The sequence below is a fragment of the Lampris incognitus genome, chromosome 14 (assembly GCF_029633865.1).
Source record: "Lampris incognitus isolate fLamInc1 chromosome 14, fLamInc1.hap2, whole genome shotgun sequence".
Lineage (NCBI taxonomy): Eukaryota > Metazoa > Chordata > Actinopteri > Lampriformes > Lampridae > Lampris > Lampris incognitus.
The window spans coordinates 10,106,941-10,123,393 of NC_079224.1; the positions used below are offsets into that span (position 1 = coordinate 10,106,941).

At 41.5% G+C, this 16,453-nt stretch overlaps 1 protein-coding gene across 1 annotated transcript; it reads right to left on the minus strand.

The window, feature by feature from the left end:
- Window positions 1–459: 459 nt before the first annotated feature.
- LOC130123374 (gastrula zinc finger protein XlCGF26.1-like) lies at window positions 460–15,617 on the minus strand. The gene is made up of 3 exons (XM_056292517.1): window positions 15,410–15,617; window positions 5,478–5,861; window positions 460–1,716 (listed from the first exon to the last, which is right to left on the minus strand). The coding sequence occupies exons 1-3, from the start codon at window positions 15,579–15,581 to the stop codon at window positions 767–769; spliced, it is 1,506 nt and encodes a 501-aa protein (XP_056148492.1). The 5' UTR covers window positions 15,582–15,617; the 3' UTR covers window positions 460–766.
- Window positions 15,618–16,453: the final 836 nt, after the last annotated feature.

Sequence of the window (16,453 nt, forward strand, 5' to 3'; positions counted from 1 at the left end):
GGTGGACTGGAATAACATGACATGATACCTGAAGTGTGAGGTGCCTTGTTTGACTTGTACTGATTTGTTTATTTTGATCTCTATGCATTGGCATTTCTTTTCTTTTTTTTTCCACTTTTGTTTTGTCTTGAAAGTTTTGTTTTGGTTTGATTTGACTGATAAAGTATAAGAAAGGGGTAGGATCAGAAAAGTTCTTTACTTCATCCTACACCCTTTTCGAACATGGTCCAGTTATTACTTGTGTTTTTACAGAGTTTCCAAAATATGTTCACGTGTATTTCCATTTGCTCTTGTATTCCAGCCTGTGTATTTTATTTTGTTATTTTGGCATGTTCGAAATAAAATCAATCTGAATCTTATTAGTACACAGTCCTTTTGGACAATATTAATAATAGTCATAAAGGGCACCATGTCTTGTTTGTGCAGCTGCATCCATATGATTCAATTTAACCCCCTGACATATGCTGCAGTATAAAATGATTATAAATAATTATAATCATTTATATTCATTTATAAATGAATTTATTAATTCATTCAAGAGTATTCATTTATAAATAATTATAAATGAATACTCAGTTAACTAATTTTTGGAGTGATCTGTAAGGCATCTCACTTGTGTGGACCATGACATGTTGTTTGAGAAGCCATTTTGAGCTGAAACCATTTCCACAATTGCAGCACCTGAATGGCTTCTCCTCTGTATATGAGTCCTTATGTGCCTTAGTAAATCGGACTTCTGGGTAAACATTTTGCCGCACGTGGTGCATCAGAACGGGTTCTCCCCTGTATGAGTCCTTAGGTGCGTTTGTAAATTTGACTTCCGGGTAAACACTTTTCCGCATGTGGTGCATCTGAAGGGCTTCTCCCCTGTATGAGTCCTTAAGTGCATTTGTAAACCTGACTTCCGGGTAAACATTTTCCCGCACGTCGTGCATGTGAATGGCTTCTCCCCTGTATGAGTCCTTACGTGCCTTAGTAAATGTGGCTTGTGGGTAAACATTTTCTCACATGTCGTGCATCTGAATGGCTTCTCCCCTGTATGAGTCCTTAGATGAGTTTGAAAACTTGACTTGTGGGTAAACATTTTCCCGCACGTGGTGCATCTGAGTGGCTTCGCCCCTGTATGAGTCCTTGTATGCCCCTCCATGTTGTACTTCCAGGTAAAATCTCTCCCACAAGTGGTGAATTTGAAAGGTCTTTCCCCTGTGTGAAATCTCATGTGAATTTTAAAAATTTCCAAATTATAAAGCACTTTCCCACAAATCGTGCACTTGTTGGAGAGCTTTTTGTGAGGTTTCAGCCTGGCTTTCCGAACTGAATCCACTTCCTCACAGTTTTGGCGACTCCAAGTATGGTCAGCTTCACTCTTGGTTCCATGACAGCAGTTAGATAGGGCATGGTGGTCACTTGTTGGTTCTGATATTAAAAAGTTGTCTTCTTTGACATCCATTTGTATCAGTTCAAATGAGGTGACAGCTGGGGGCTCTGTGTCTCCCTCTGTCTTGGTTTGGTAGCATTGGGAAGGCAGAGGCTGATCTTTACCATGATAATTTCCATGACAAAGAGCGGTAAATATGGACTCAGAGGTATCAGCTAGCTCCTGCAATAGAAGTTGGTCTTCCTGTGGACTGATCCAGAGTTCCTGTTGTTCCTCCTTGGCCAGACTGGGGCTCCTCTCCTGCTCTTGATGCTGCTGATCAGATAACTGTACATAGTCTGGATAGAGGGAAAAACAAAATAAATGCTGTTATTTGCATCTACTGAGCTAGGTTAAGTTTGATTCAGGATACCTATTCAAGTTTGGCTGTAGAGGCACATCCTATTTACATATGTTAGGTAAACCTAGACTAGCTGTAGCTTCCTCTTATTGACATAATTTTGACCACAGATTATACCCAGGGGAAGCTACACCTTATTTGTATAGTTTACCTATGATACATAAACAGGACATACCATTATGGCCTATTGTTTGCGTGATTAATTAAGTGACCCATAACATTTCTAAGTTTCTTGCATCTATTATTAACTTGTTGGTAGGCAGTAATGAATATCACATTCAGAACACTATGGATTTTGTGCATAAGGTGAGGGACATCACTATGTGGGGGGATGAAACAATGGTCTCTTATGATGTAGAGTCTCCCTTCACGTGCATTCCTGTTGATCGTGCATTGGAGGTAGTCCATCTGAAATTACAAAATGGGACCACCCTTGACACTGACCAAGTGTGTCTGCGCCTGAAGCTGTGTGTCTTCAATCCAAGTACTTCACACACAGGGGGCAATACTATAGGCAGAGGCATTGGTGTGCTACGGGTTCCCCAGTCTCACCTGTAATTGCCAACTTGTACATGGAGTAAATAGAAAGGAGGGCTTTAATGTGCTGTCCAGGGACACCACGTAGCCATTTGTTCAGATTTATGGATGACACCTGGGTTAAAGTTAGATTTCTGGATGTACCACATTAACTCTGTGGACAACCACACCAAGTTCAACAGGCAGGATGTGAAAAACGACAGGTTGGCCTTCTTAGACTGTGAAATTGCAATTGGTGATGGGGGACATTTGATTGTTGACGTTTACCATAAACTAACATATACTGATTACTACTTAAGGTTTGACTCTCTTCATCCACAACAGCACAAACTAGGAGTCTTCAGGACGCAAACCACCAAGCTGACAACATCCCTAACAACACAGTGGCCGGGGAAGGGGAGAAATCCCAGATTAAACATGCACTGGTTAAGTGTGTTAGTTCTAACTGGGGATTTGTGAAAGCCATGAAGATGCCCAAACAGTGCACCAGCCAATCGAAGAGAGGAGAAGGACCACAGCTGTCTAAGAGTAAACCAGTGTTGATTCCGTATGTGGCAGGAGTGTCGGAAATGTTGAGATGCATATCCAAAGGAGTTGAATCAAGTGCAACTGGACTTGGTATATATCCGTGAAGACGTTTCGCCTCTCATCCAAGAGGCTTCCTCATTTCGTGCCTATCTGACTAGACCAAGCTAGTCTGACTGGCTGGTGATGAGACTCACCCATTGCACAGCCGTGTTTCTGTCTGTAAAACTGGCCCCTGAATTGGAAATATGTAGTGTTCAGGCAAAGGTCCAGTACTTGGCAAATCTGGTCTGGGCTGAGAACAACAGTTTGCCCTTCTTGGACTCCACATTGGGGAAGACAGGAGCCGCCACATTGGGGTTTACAGGAAAGCTACACACACAGACCAATATCTACTTTTCGACTCACACCACCCGCTGGAACACAAACTGAGCATCATCAGAACTTTGCAACACAGAGCTGACAATGTGCCCAGCAGTACTCAGGCCCAACGAGAAGAACAGAAACACCTGAGGGGAGCTTTAAAAACCTGCGGCTACCCCACTTGGACCTTTGTGAAAACGGCAACACGTTCCAAAAAGACCAACCAGGTGAGCGACGAGGAGAAATGGAACAGAAGGAATAGCACAGTCATCCCGTATGTTTCTGGGGTCTCCGAGAAACTCAGGAGAATTTTCAACAAACACCGCATCCCGGTATACTTCAAACCCAGCAACACACTCCGACAAAGACTGGTTCATCCCAAAGACCGTGTACCACACCCGGAAAATCAATCTGGTGTATGCTGTACAATACAATGAGGATTGCACTGACCTATACATAGGAGAAACCAAACGGATGACCCAACACAGAAGGCCAAACTCCTCAGGACAAGACTCAGCAGTCTATCTACACCTAAAGGAGAAGACACACTCCTTCGAGGACAGCAACGTACACATTTTGGACAGAGAAGATAGATGGTTTGAAAGAGGGGTGAAGGAAGCCATCTATGTGAAACTGGAAAAACCATCCCTCAACAGAGGAGGAGGTCTGTGTCACCACCTATCTCCCACTTACAATGCCATCCTTTCATCTCTACCCAGGAGACTCAAGAAGCCTAGCCTCCAAGAACAACAGTCGCTCACTAACGGCTCCAACGACTCTCATGACCACTGAATAATGAAGTCGAAACTAACACCCCCAACGACCGTCGCAACAAATGCAAATCAGTACCTCCGATGGCGACGGGCGCGGCTGGACATCGGAGCACAGGAGAGCCACGCATATCAATAGCTCCGGTAACGACGTGCGTGGCCAAACATCGTTACACAAAAGAGACACTCATATCTATGGCTCTGTTAGCGACGGGCGTTGGTAAACATCGGATCACGAAGAGCCACGCATATCAATAACTCTGACAACGACTCCTAGAGGATAAATTCTGAGTCTCATCACCAGCCAGTCAGACTAGCTTGGTCTAGTCAGATAGGCATGAACTGAGGAAACCTCTTGGATGAGAGGCGAAACGTCTTCACGGATATATACCAAGTCCAGTTGCACTTGATTCAACTCCTTTGGATAACCATGACCTGGATGAATGAGAACATTCACAGACATGTTGAGATTCATATTTTCCAAACACCGGGTCTCAGATGCTTTCAAACCCCAAAACAAGCTGCACCAGAAGTTGGTCCTCCCTATTGATCGGTCCCCTGGCACAAATGCATCAATATAGTGTATGCTGTTAGGTGCCAGGAGGATTGCCGTGACTTGTACATTGGGGAAACTAAACAGACGCTGGCCAAGAGAATGGCACAACACAGGAGAGTTAACACGTCAGACCAGGACTCCACAGTCTACCCCCATCTACAGGGCCATATATGTGAAGAGGGAACGACCATCCCTGAACCGCGGGGGGGGGGGGGGGGCTAAAAGTACATCTGTCGCCATCTTAAAATGCTGTTGCAAACGTTCCCAAATCCTCTCTTAATAGTACACATGGCCATTGAAACTCTAATTAATGGTCACGCCCATATTTGCATATGAAACTGATCGTTGGTTTCGGTCCTTATGCAATTGTATTGTTTATAAGGGTGGGGATACCAGCAGGCAGTTTAGACTGAAGAGGTCACTTAGACGAGTGATGAAACACATTTGTCAGTAAACATTGTATCCAAATGAACTGACTCAATTTTCTGTGATATGGGTTAGTGGTTCTGCAGAGTGGATGAGCATTCAACTATAATTATTATCAGGGCCACTTGTTCTGGTATTACAATGCTTTGAAATATTCACAGCAGTGTGGACATTAAAAGGAGTGGCCAAGTGACCTGGTTTCAATAACAGTATATTTTAAAATAGCTGTTTCATTGCTAAAATCATGCATGTCAAATCTGGAGGAAAACCTGATAAATTCTTGTGCCAGAACTTGCTCTCAAGTGAACCATTCTAGTGTCACTCTTCTTATTGTCAGTTAGCCCAACCATAGTCCTGATACTGTCAGTCCTGATACTATGGTTGGGGAAACAAACAAAAACAAAACATTAAATGGCCTCTTTTTATTAACAGTAGTTTACTGAACAAGCTAGGGCTTGGTTTGTCAATACTGCTAAAACTGGCTGCAACCTACAAATAAAAAGTTTTAAAAAAAATCCTCACAGTTTTGGCAACTCCAAGTATTGGCAGCTTCACTCTTGGTTCCATGACAGCAGTTAGAGAGGGTATGGTCGTCACTTGTTGGTTCTGATATTAAAAAGTTGTCTTCTTTGACATCCACTTGTATCAGTTCAAATGAGGTGACAGCTGGGGGCTCTGTGTCTCCCTCTGTCTTGGTTTGGTAGTGTTGGGAGGGCAGAGGCTGATCTTTACCATCATCATTTCCATCACAAAGAGGGGTAAATATGGACTCAGAGGTATCAGCGACCTGCTGCAATTGAAGTTGGTCTTCCTGTAGACTGATCCAGAATTCCTGTTGTTCCTCCTTGGCCAGACTGAGGCTCCTCTCCTGCCCACCATGCTGCTGATCAGATAACTGTATAAAGTCTAGATAGAGAGAAAACCAAAATGAATGCTGTTATTTGCTGCTACAGAGGTAGGTTACATTTGATTCAGGATACCTACTCAAGTTTGGTCATAATGGCATGTCCTGTTTACGTATCTTAGGTAAACCATACAGACTAGGTGTAGCTTCCCCCCATAGATTTTTTTGTTTTTTTACCACAGATTATTCCCAGGGGAAGCTACACCTAACCTGTTTGGTTTACCTAAGATACATAAACAGGATTGTTCCAGTACAGCCTATTGTTTGTATAATCAAGTCAGTGACCTATAACATCTCTAAGTTTCTTCCATCTATTCTTAACTAGAACTTAGACTTAAGAGGTCACTTAGATGAGTGATTAAATGTATCTCTCTATAAACATTGTATCCAGATGAACTGATTCAACTTTCTTTGATATGGGTTAGTTGTTCTATAGAGTGGATGAGAATTCAACTTCCAATATTATCAGGACCAGCACTTGTTCTGGTTTTAAAATGCTTTAAAGTATCACAGCAGTGTGGACATTAAAAGGATTGGCCAAGTGACCGGGTTTCAATAACAGTAATTTTTAAAATAGCTGTTTCACTGCTAAAATCATGCACGACAAATCTGGAGGAAAACCTGTTAAGTTCTTGTTCTTCATCTGAAGTGAACCCTTCTAGTGTCACTCTTCTTATCGTCAATTAGCCAAACCATAGTCCTGATACTGTCGGTCCTGATACTATGATTGGGGGGGGGGTAAATAAATAAATAAAATGGCCTCCTTTTATTAAACAGTGGTTTACTGAACAATCTAAGCTTTGGTCTGTCAATACTGCTACAACTGGCTGCAACCTACAGTTAAAAAAGTAAAATTTACTTAAACGTAAATCAAAATAAATGTTCTCTCAAATGAATAAAATAATACAACAATATAAACATGCATGAAGGTGCAGCATTGAGAAAATTAACTCTACTTGAAGTTCACTACACTTGTATTCGCATTAGCAGCTTTCAGCTCCATATTAGGACTGTGCAACATAAATATTCCCTCAAATAAATAAACAAGCACGAAACTGTCAAGACCCATGGTGCACCTGATGGAGATAGTGACTGAAGTCTCTGCAGTCTGAACAGTTTGAAAAATTATTATTCTCAATAGGATTTTGATGGATATAAACTACAGCACAGAGATGTATGAACCTCTAAAAAGAAGAAGAATGTTCATCCAAGGACATGTGCAGTCACTGATTCTCTCCTATTTAACTTTATATGGAAAAACAAAACTGAGTATGTTAAAAGAAAAACATGCATTAGAAGCTACTCCGAAGAGGGCTCTAAAGAGAGACTGGCATGCCCTTTCTGAACACATAGCGACAGCGAGATCCTCTGCGAGGATTAGTTTCGAGGAGGAGGATTCAGTGATACAAATAACAGTTAGATAGATAAGATGATAGATAGATAGATAGATAGATAGATAGATAGATAGATAGATAGATAGATAGATAGATAGATAGATAGATAGATAGATAGATAGATAGATAGATAGCAATAAGTTGTAGCAAGATCGATAATAAAATCTCAGCAAAATAGCACAAACTCGAAGCAAGTAGCTAGCAGGGGGGGTGAAAGAACGGCTTGTCCGTGGTTTTATAGCATCTCCCTACGGACACACCCTATATGCAAATTGACTGGTGTCTACGTATCCACCGGAACAATTTGTAATTGGACACCATCTACAGTCAATCACAGATCTCTATCGAGTGGCAACAGATGCGCTTTTGGCCACTGAATTTCTCCGTGGTCACGTTCCAACTCGGAACATAGCCTATCAATAGGAATTTTCAGATTTTGATGTCAGTATCACTTTAATGTATTACACTTTCAAACAATCAATCAAATATTCAAGGTCAATTGGATTAAGCAATGTTTATCTAAAAATAACTGTCAATGGTTTTATATTCCCAATTTATTATTTGGTAAGTGTGGTGGCCTGAGACTGTTATCTTGTAATTACAAGTGTAATCAATTGCCTCTCAAGCTCGCCATTTTTCACAAACAAGCTTTTTAGCTTGGATGATTGTTTTCACGCATAATTTTTCTCCACATTAATGCATAATATGGAACAATCAGCATGTATTGTCTATAAACAAATCCAGATATATAAAAGAATAGATGGATAAGGATGTAGTCGTTGTTTTAGATGTACCCACTGAGAGAGGCAACCTTGACGGATATGAAGAATTTGTTCAGATGAAGGATATGAATATTTCTCGAAAAAATATTACAATGTTTTAAAAAGTATATCACCAAAGTCCAAAGGAGTTGAATCAAGTGCAACTGGACTTGGTATATATCTGTGAAGACATTTCGCCTCTCATCCAAGAGGTTTCGTCAGTTCGTGCCTTTCTGACTAGACCAAGCTAGTCTGAATGGCTGGTGATGAGACTCAGAATTTATCCTCTAGGAGTCGTTGTCAGAGCTATTGATATGCGTGGCTCTTTGTGATCCGATGTTTACCAAGGCCCATTGCTAACAGAGCCATATATATGCGTGGCTCTTTTGTGTACCGATGTTTGGCCGCGCCCGTCGTTATCGGAGCTATTGATTTGCATTTGTTTAGCAGCGACGGTCGTTGGGGGTGTTAGTTTCGACTTCATTGTTCAGTGGTCATGAGAGCGGTTGGAGCCGTTAGTGACCGACTCTTGTTCTTGGAGGCTAAGCTTCCTGAGTCTCCTGGGTAGAGATGAAAGGATGGCATTGTAAGTGGGAGATAGGTGGTGTCGCAGACCTCCTCCTCTGTTGAGGGATGGTTTTTCCAGTTTCGCATAGATGGCTTCCTTCACCCCTCTTTCAAACCATCTATCTTCCCTGTCCAAAATGTGTACGTTGCTGTCCTCGAAGGAGTGTGTCTTCTCCTTTAGGTGTAGATAGACTGCTGAGTCTTGTCCTGAGGACTTTGGCCTTCTGTGTTGGGCCATCCGTTTGGTTTCTCCTATGTATAGGTCAGTGCAATCCTCATTGTATTGTACAGCATACACCAGATTGATTTTCCGGGTGTGTGGTACACGGTCTTTGGGATGAACCAGTCTTTGTCGGAGCGCGTTGCTGGGTTTGAAGTATACCGGGATGCGGTGTTTGATGAAAATTCTCCTGAGTTTCTCGGAGACCCCAGAAACATATGGGATGACTATGTTATTCCTTCTGTTCCTTTTCTCCTCGTCGCTCACCTGGTTGGTCTTTTTGGAACGTGTTGCAGTTTTCACAAAGGTCCAACTGGGGTAGCCGCAGGTTTTTAAAGCTCCCCTCAGGTGTTTCTGTTCCTCTCGTTGGGCCTGAGTACTGCTGGGCACATTGTCAGCTCTGTGTTGCAAAGTTCTGATGATGCTCAGTTTGTGTTCCAGCGGGTGGTGTGAGTCGAAAAGTAGATATTGGTCTGTGTGTGTAGGTTTCCTGTAAACCCCAATGTGGAGGCTCCTGTCTTCCCCAATGTGGACGTCACAGTCCAAGAAGGGCAAACTGCTGTTCTTTATGTCTTCCCTTGTGAACTTAATGTTCTTGTCCACTGAGTTGATGTGTTTGGTAAACGCTTGCACCTCTTGTGTTTGGTTTTTGACCCATGTGTCGTCCACATATCTGAACCAGTGGCTCGGGTGTGTTCCTCTGAAGGAGTTCAGGGCCCTGTGTTCTACCTCTTCCATATATAAGTTGGCCACAATGGGTGATACTGGTGAGCCCATTGCACAGCCGTGTTTCTGTCCGTAAAACTGGCCCCTGAACTGGAAATATGTAGTGTTCAGGCAAAGGTCCAGTAGTTGGCAAATCTGGTCTGGGCTGAGGTTGGTCCTATTGTGGAGAGTGTCGTCCCGTAGCAAACGTTGCCTCCCAGTTTCCAAAGCCTCCATGGTTGGGATGCAGGTGAATAACGATAACATCGGATAACATCGGAGCAAAGGAGAGCCACGCATATCAATAGCTCCGATAACGACGGGTGTGGCCAAACATTGGTACACAAAAGAGCCACTCATATCCATGGCTCTGTTAGCGACGGGTGTTGGTAAACATCGGATCACAAAGAGCCACGCATATCAATAGCTCTGACAACGACTCCTAGAAGATAAATTCTGAGTCTCATCACCAGCCATTCAGACTAGCTTGGTCTAGTCAGAAAGGCACGAACTGAGGAAGCCTCTTGGATGAGAGGCGAAATGTCTTCGCGGATATTTACCAAGTCCAGTTGCACTTGATTCAACTCCTTTGGATAACCATGACCTGGATGAATGAGAACATTCACAGATCCATCACCAAAGTCACTGTTTCTCATCAAAAGTGCATTAATAGATGGCCCTTTGAGTGGAGAAATTCCCAAGCTCTTAATTGGTGGGAAAGACCTGTCAGATCCCACATGTAACAATCACCATATCAGAAAAATACTGACCTCAGATCAGAGTTACTTTCCAAAATCGACTCATTATCTAAGTTTTCCAGAAATCTTAGCAGAGAAAGTATCGCCAGACTCTAATAAGGTCCTAATTCCAAATAAATTCCATATAAATGAAGTTCACATGAAGTTATTACATAGATACTACCCTTGTAATAAATCACTGTGTAGATTTAAGGAATATATTTCTCCAGTATGATCTTTCTGCAAAACAGAAATTGAATCTATTTCCCATGTATTCTACAAACCCCAATTGCAATGAAGTTGGGGTGTTGTGTAAAACGTGAATATAAACAGAATACAGTGATTTGCAAATCCTTTTCCACCTATATTCAATTGAATACACTACAAAGACAAGATATTTAATGTTCAAACTAATAAACTTAATTGATTTTTGCAAATATTCACTCATTTTGAATTGGATGCCTGCAACACATTCCAAAGAAGCTGGGACAGGGGCAACAAAAGACTGGGAAAGTTGAGGAATGCTCAAAAAACACCTGTTTGGAACATTCCACAGGTGAACAGGTTAATTGGAAACAGGTGAGTGTCATGATTGGGTATAAAAGGAGCATCCCTGAAAGGCTCAGTCGTTTACCACTTTGTGAGCAACTGCGTGAGCAAATAGTCCAACAGTTTAAGAACAACGTTTCTCAACGTACAAGTGCAAGGAATTTAGGGATTTCATCATGTACAGTCCATAATATCATCAAATGATTCAGGGAATCCGCAGAATTAAAAATGTCCATGTATACACATGCTTATACATGCGATACATTAAAAACATTCATGTATACACATGCTTTCACATGCATGCATAAATAAACACAGTTGTATCACTAAATTCAATTCATCCTCCACCCCATCCCACCCACCTCAATTAAACCAGCATTATTAAAGAAGCCAAACATATACCCCCCACCCCCCCCACACACACACACACACTTACAGTAGCATCTATCACAGACTACTTCTACCAACCGCTTTGAGCAACATATTTCAGAATAGAAATATAAAAGGTTATGTATTAGACATTGTGCATGCCTTTACCCAAAAATAACTCTTAAGTTGCTTTTTAAAACGTTCTTTACTTGTTGCTTGAGTAATAACGTATGGCAACCTATTCCACTGTGAAATGGCCCTATACATAGCAGTTCAAATGATAATCATAAAACATAAAAAAGAAGAAAAAAAAACCATAACTGAATATCAAGTTTCAATTCCTTTATTTAAGAACTATATTTTGTAAAGGATAAAAGGATAACGAACAACACTGACAGCTTTTTTAATAAACACATACACTCCACTTAAAAAAGAAAAAGAAAATATAAAGAAAAATATACTATATACTGGCAACCACATACTTTAACATCATTCATTGTTGTTGCTTTTTTTTTTAAGGGACAAGTGTAGAGAGAACCACAATGCCCCAAGTTATGACAAGAAAGTTGAATATTGCACTGTAGCTGTGCCCAGGGGGTGGATACAGTAACAGCAGTCCAGGCACAAACCTAGTGCTCCAGTTGGCCATCGTAATGTGTGCTGTAAGGAAGACATTATCACATAACATACACATGACATTACTAAGTATTTCAAACCAACGACCGTATATTTAAACACACTACTACACTTACCTGTTGCCTTAAAAAAAGAAATTAAAAACAGAACAAAAAAGCAGTAATAAATAATGTGTGGTGGAGGTAGGGTGGTGTGTGTGTGTGTGTGCCCGGCACAGAGGATTTGGGAATATTCGCAATCACAGCATTGTATGGTGATAGATGTACTTTTAGACCCCCCCCCCCCCCGGTTCATTGAAACTTTAGTTAATGGTCACACACACACCCAATGTTTTTTTTGTTTTGTTTTAGGGAGTTGTTCTTTATCTGATGCGAGGGTCTACAGACAGGATGTTGTGTTACTGTAAAGCCCCTTGAGACTAATTTGTGATATCGGGCTATACAAATAAAATTGACTTGACCCATATTTGCATATGAAAGTGGTCGTTGGTTTTGGTCGTTGTGCAACTGTATTGTACTGTATTGTTTATAAGGGTGGGGATAGTATTGTTTATAAGACTGGGGATAGTATTGTTTATAAGGTTGGGGATAGTATTGTTTATAAGGGTGGGGATAGTATTGTTTATAAGGGTGGGGTAGTATTTTTATAAGATTGGGGATAGTATTGTTTATAAGGGTGGGGATAGTATTGTTTATAAGGGTGGGGACAGTATTGTTTATAAGGGTGGGGATAGTATTTTTTTATAAGATTGGGGATAGTACTGTCTATAAGGGTGGGGATAGTATTGTTTATAAGATTGGGGATAGTATTGTTTTTAAGGGTGGGGATAGTATTGTTTATAAGGGTGGGGATAGTACTGTTTATAAGGGTGGGGATAGTATTGTTTATAAGGGTGGGGATAGTATTGTTCATAAGATTGGGGATAGTATTGCTTATAAGGGTGGGGATAGTATTGTTTATAATATTGGGGATAGTATTGTTTATAAGGGTGGGGATAGTATTGTTTATAAGGGTGGGGGTAGTATTGTTTAGAAGGGTGGGGATAGTATTGTTTATAAGATTGGGGATATTATTGTTTATAAGGGTGGGGATAGTATTGTTTATAAGATCGGGGATAGTATTGTTTATAAGGGCTGGGATAGTACTGTTTATAAGGGTGGGGATAGTATTGTTTATAAGGGTGGGGATAGTATTGTTCATAAGGGTGGGGATAGCACTCTTTATAAGGGTGGGAATAGTATTGTTTAAAAGGGTGGGGATAGTACTGTTCATAAGGGTGGAGATAGTATTGTTTATAAGGGTGGGGATAGTATTGTTTATAAGGGTGGGGATAGTACTGTTTATAAGGGTGGGGATAGTATTGTTTATAAGGGTGGGGATAGTATTGTTTATAAGGGTGGGGATACCTGCAGTCAGTTTAGGAGTGTAGAGGTTGGACTATTTGCTCACGCAGTTGTTCACAAAGTGGTGAACCTCGCCCCATCCTTGCTCGTGAACGACTGAGCCTTTCGGGGATGCTCCTTGTATACCCAATCATGACACTCACCTGTTTCTAATTAACCTGTTCACCTGTGGAATGTTCCAAACAGGTGTTTTTTGAGCATTCCTCAACTTTCCCAGTCTTTTGTTGCCCCTGTCCCAGCTTCTTTGGAACGTGTTGCAGGCATCAAATTCAAAATGAGTGAATAGTTGCAAAAAAAACAATAAAGTTTATCAGTCTGAACATTAAATATCTTGTCTTTGTAGTGTATTCAATTGAATATAGGTGGAAAAGGATTTGCAAATCACTGTATTCTGTTTTTATTCACGTTTTACACAACGTCCCAACTTCATTGGAATTGGGGTTTGTATGAATGTACCTGCCCTTAAGAGATCTGGGTTGAAGTTGCTCTGCTGATTTTTCTAAGCTTTAACAGACTGACACCAATTTTAGAAGTCATGGTCTTGTTTCTGAACTGTAACACAGACTCACAATCCACTAACTGCTCTCAAGCTCATCTATCCATCCATCCATTATCCACACTGCTTGTCCTACTCTCAGGGTCGCGGGGATGCTGGAGGCTATCCCTGTAGCCATTGGCCGGCAGGCGGGGAGACACCCTGGACAGGCCGCCAGGCCATCACAGGGCCGACACACACGCGCACACACACACACACACACACACACACACACACACACACACACACACACACACCTAGCGAAAATGTAGTACGGTCGATTCACCTGACCTACATGTCTTTGGACTATGGGAGGAAACCGGAGCACCCGGAGGAAACCCAGGCAGACATGAGGAGAACAAACAAACTCCATGCAGAGGACGACCCGGGACGACCCCAGGACCTTCTTGCTGTGAGAAGCTAATCTGTTTTATCGGCAAATATCACACACATAAGGCTAAAGTGTTTCAGGTCACAGCTAATATCTGGCTGGTTTGTGTTGCACTGCAGCATCTCTCTGACTCTGTTTCTAAGACAACAACGAAGAAAAAAAGCTATGAAGACCTCTAAATTAATAGGGAAAATATTTGGGAATAAAAACATGTTAATTGTATATATCTACTCATATATTTTCGGAATGTGTGTGTGTGTGTGTGTGTGTGTGTGTGGTGTTAGTGTGTGTGTGTGTTAGTTAGTGTAGATAGCGGGACCGAAAACTAAAGCACTTATGATCCTAATTCTTTTTGGAGGTGGTAGGTATTGTCTCAGAGAGTAAGGGGAAAATCCCAGAAAATTCAAATTATGCATAATTATGCATAAATATGCAAAATGTGCATTTTTCTAAAAATGGCTAAAAACCACTTTTCTCGGCATTCCGGATGATTCTGAGCATCTTTGATTTTTTCACCTATATAAAAAAAATTTCTGGGACTTAGAAATGTTTTGGCATTATGCAAAATATATGCATTGTTGCAAAAATGCACTTATGATCCCAATTTTTTTGGAAGGTGGTAGGTATTGTTCCAGAGAGCACCAGAAAAATAGCAGAACATTAAAATATAATTATAGTAATTATGCACAATTATGCAAAATATGCATTTTCTAAAAATGGCTAAAAACCACTTTTGTCGGCATTTCAGATGATTCTGAGCATTTGGGGGGAGGGAGTTGGAGTGGGGGGGGCTAGGGGCAGGGGGAAGGTGGTTAGCTGGCAGGATGAAGAGGAGGGAGATTGGGATGGGTGGAGGACCAAACCGCTACATTGTAGCGGGGTTCTTCTAGTATATGTATATGTATATATATATATATATATATATATATATATATATATATATATATATATATATATATATATCCCTCGTACATTGTTGTTGTCCGTATTGGTTTTTGTTTTACTGTTTTTCCTTTCGTTTAATATATTTGATGTTGTTGTGTTATGTATGAATACAAGATGTTAAAGTTGACCAGTTCTCTACGTGTTAAACTGACTGATGTATTTCTCTGTATAATATTTTGTAATTCTTGAAATGTGTTCAGAAGAAGAAAAGAAGCAGCTACAGTCACGAAGATCTGTGTTAATTCCCGGAACAAATAAACAATGAGATCAGATTGAAAGAAGGAATGCAAGAATGTTTTGATAATGAACGACACACACGGAAACTTGATTTTACCAACCTATTCTGCGTAACGTGATCCTGGGCTTCAACACCATGTCCAGCAGTCTCCTCTGTCGATGTCTCTCGTCCTCATACTCCTCTATCGTCCTCTCGAAAGCTCCTAATATCTCCTCGGCTGCTGCTGTTAGTCGCTCGACGACGAACGAACTCAGAAGGTTTGTCCTGGACATGGTAAACTCAACGGGGAAGCAAAACCAGTTGAAGTCCAGCGGCACTATGACGCATGTAACTGGGTTTTTCTCCTTCTTCTTCTTCTTTTGTCTTCTTCTTTTTCTTCTTCTTCTTCTGGTGTTTTATTGGCGAATTGTAACCACATGGAGCATTACTGCCACCTACTGTTACATTAGAGTCCTTGATTTATAGCCTCCCCATCAGGCCAGGATCCTTGGTGTAGATGCAGATATAGTACACTGCTCAAAAAATAAAGGGAACACATAAGCAATGCAATGTAGCTCCAAGTCAATCACACTTTTGAGATATCAACCTGTCCAGTTAGGAAGCAACACTGATTTGTGAATCAATTTCACCTGTTGGTAAATTGTCTAATTTCCACCTGGTGGAAATTAGACAATTTGCAAGACAACCCCTATAAAAGGAATGGATTTGCAGGTGGTGGCCACAGACCATTTGCCTGTCCTCATCTTTTCTGGCCGATCTTTGGTTAGTTTTTCATTTTGCTAGTGCCCTCACCACTAGAAGTGGCATGAGGCGGTATCGCAACCTACAGAAGTTGCTCAGGTAGTGCAGCTCATCCAGGATGGCACATCAATGCGTGCTGTGGCAAGAAGATTTGATGTGTCTCCCAGCACAGTGCCCAGAGCATGGAGGAGGTACCAGGAGACAGGCCAGTACACCAGGAGACGTGGAGGGGGCCGCAGGAGGACAACAACCCCGCAGCAGGACCGCTATCTGGTCCTTTGTGCAAGGAGGAACAGGAGGAGCACTGCCGGAGCCCTACAAAACGACCTTCAACAGGCCACTAATGTGCAGGTTTCTGCTCAAACAGTGAGAAACAGAATGCATGAGGATGGTATGAGGGCCC

Bases quoted from the DNA above. Each gene is read 5' to 3' on its own strand.
- LOC130123374 (XM_056292517.1), bottom strand. From the start codon at position 15,581: ATGTCCAGGACAAACCTTCTGAGTTCGTTCGTCGTCGAGCGACTAACA. The intron at 5,862-15,409 runs GTTGGTAAAATC...CTCTCTATCTAG, and splicing joins GATCACGTTACGCAGAATAG to ACTTTATACAGTTATCTGAT. The intron at 1,717-5,477 runs GTGAGGATTTTT...CCCTCTATCCAG, and splicing joins TACTTGGAGTTGCCAAAACT to ACTATGTACAGTTATCTGAT.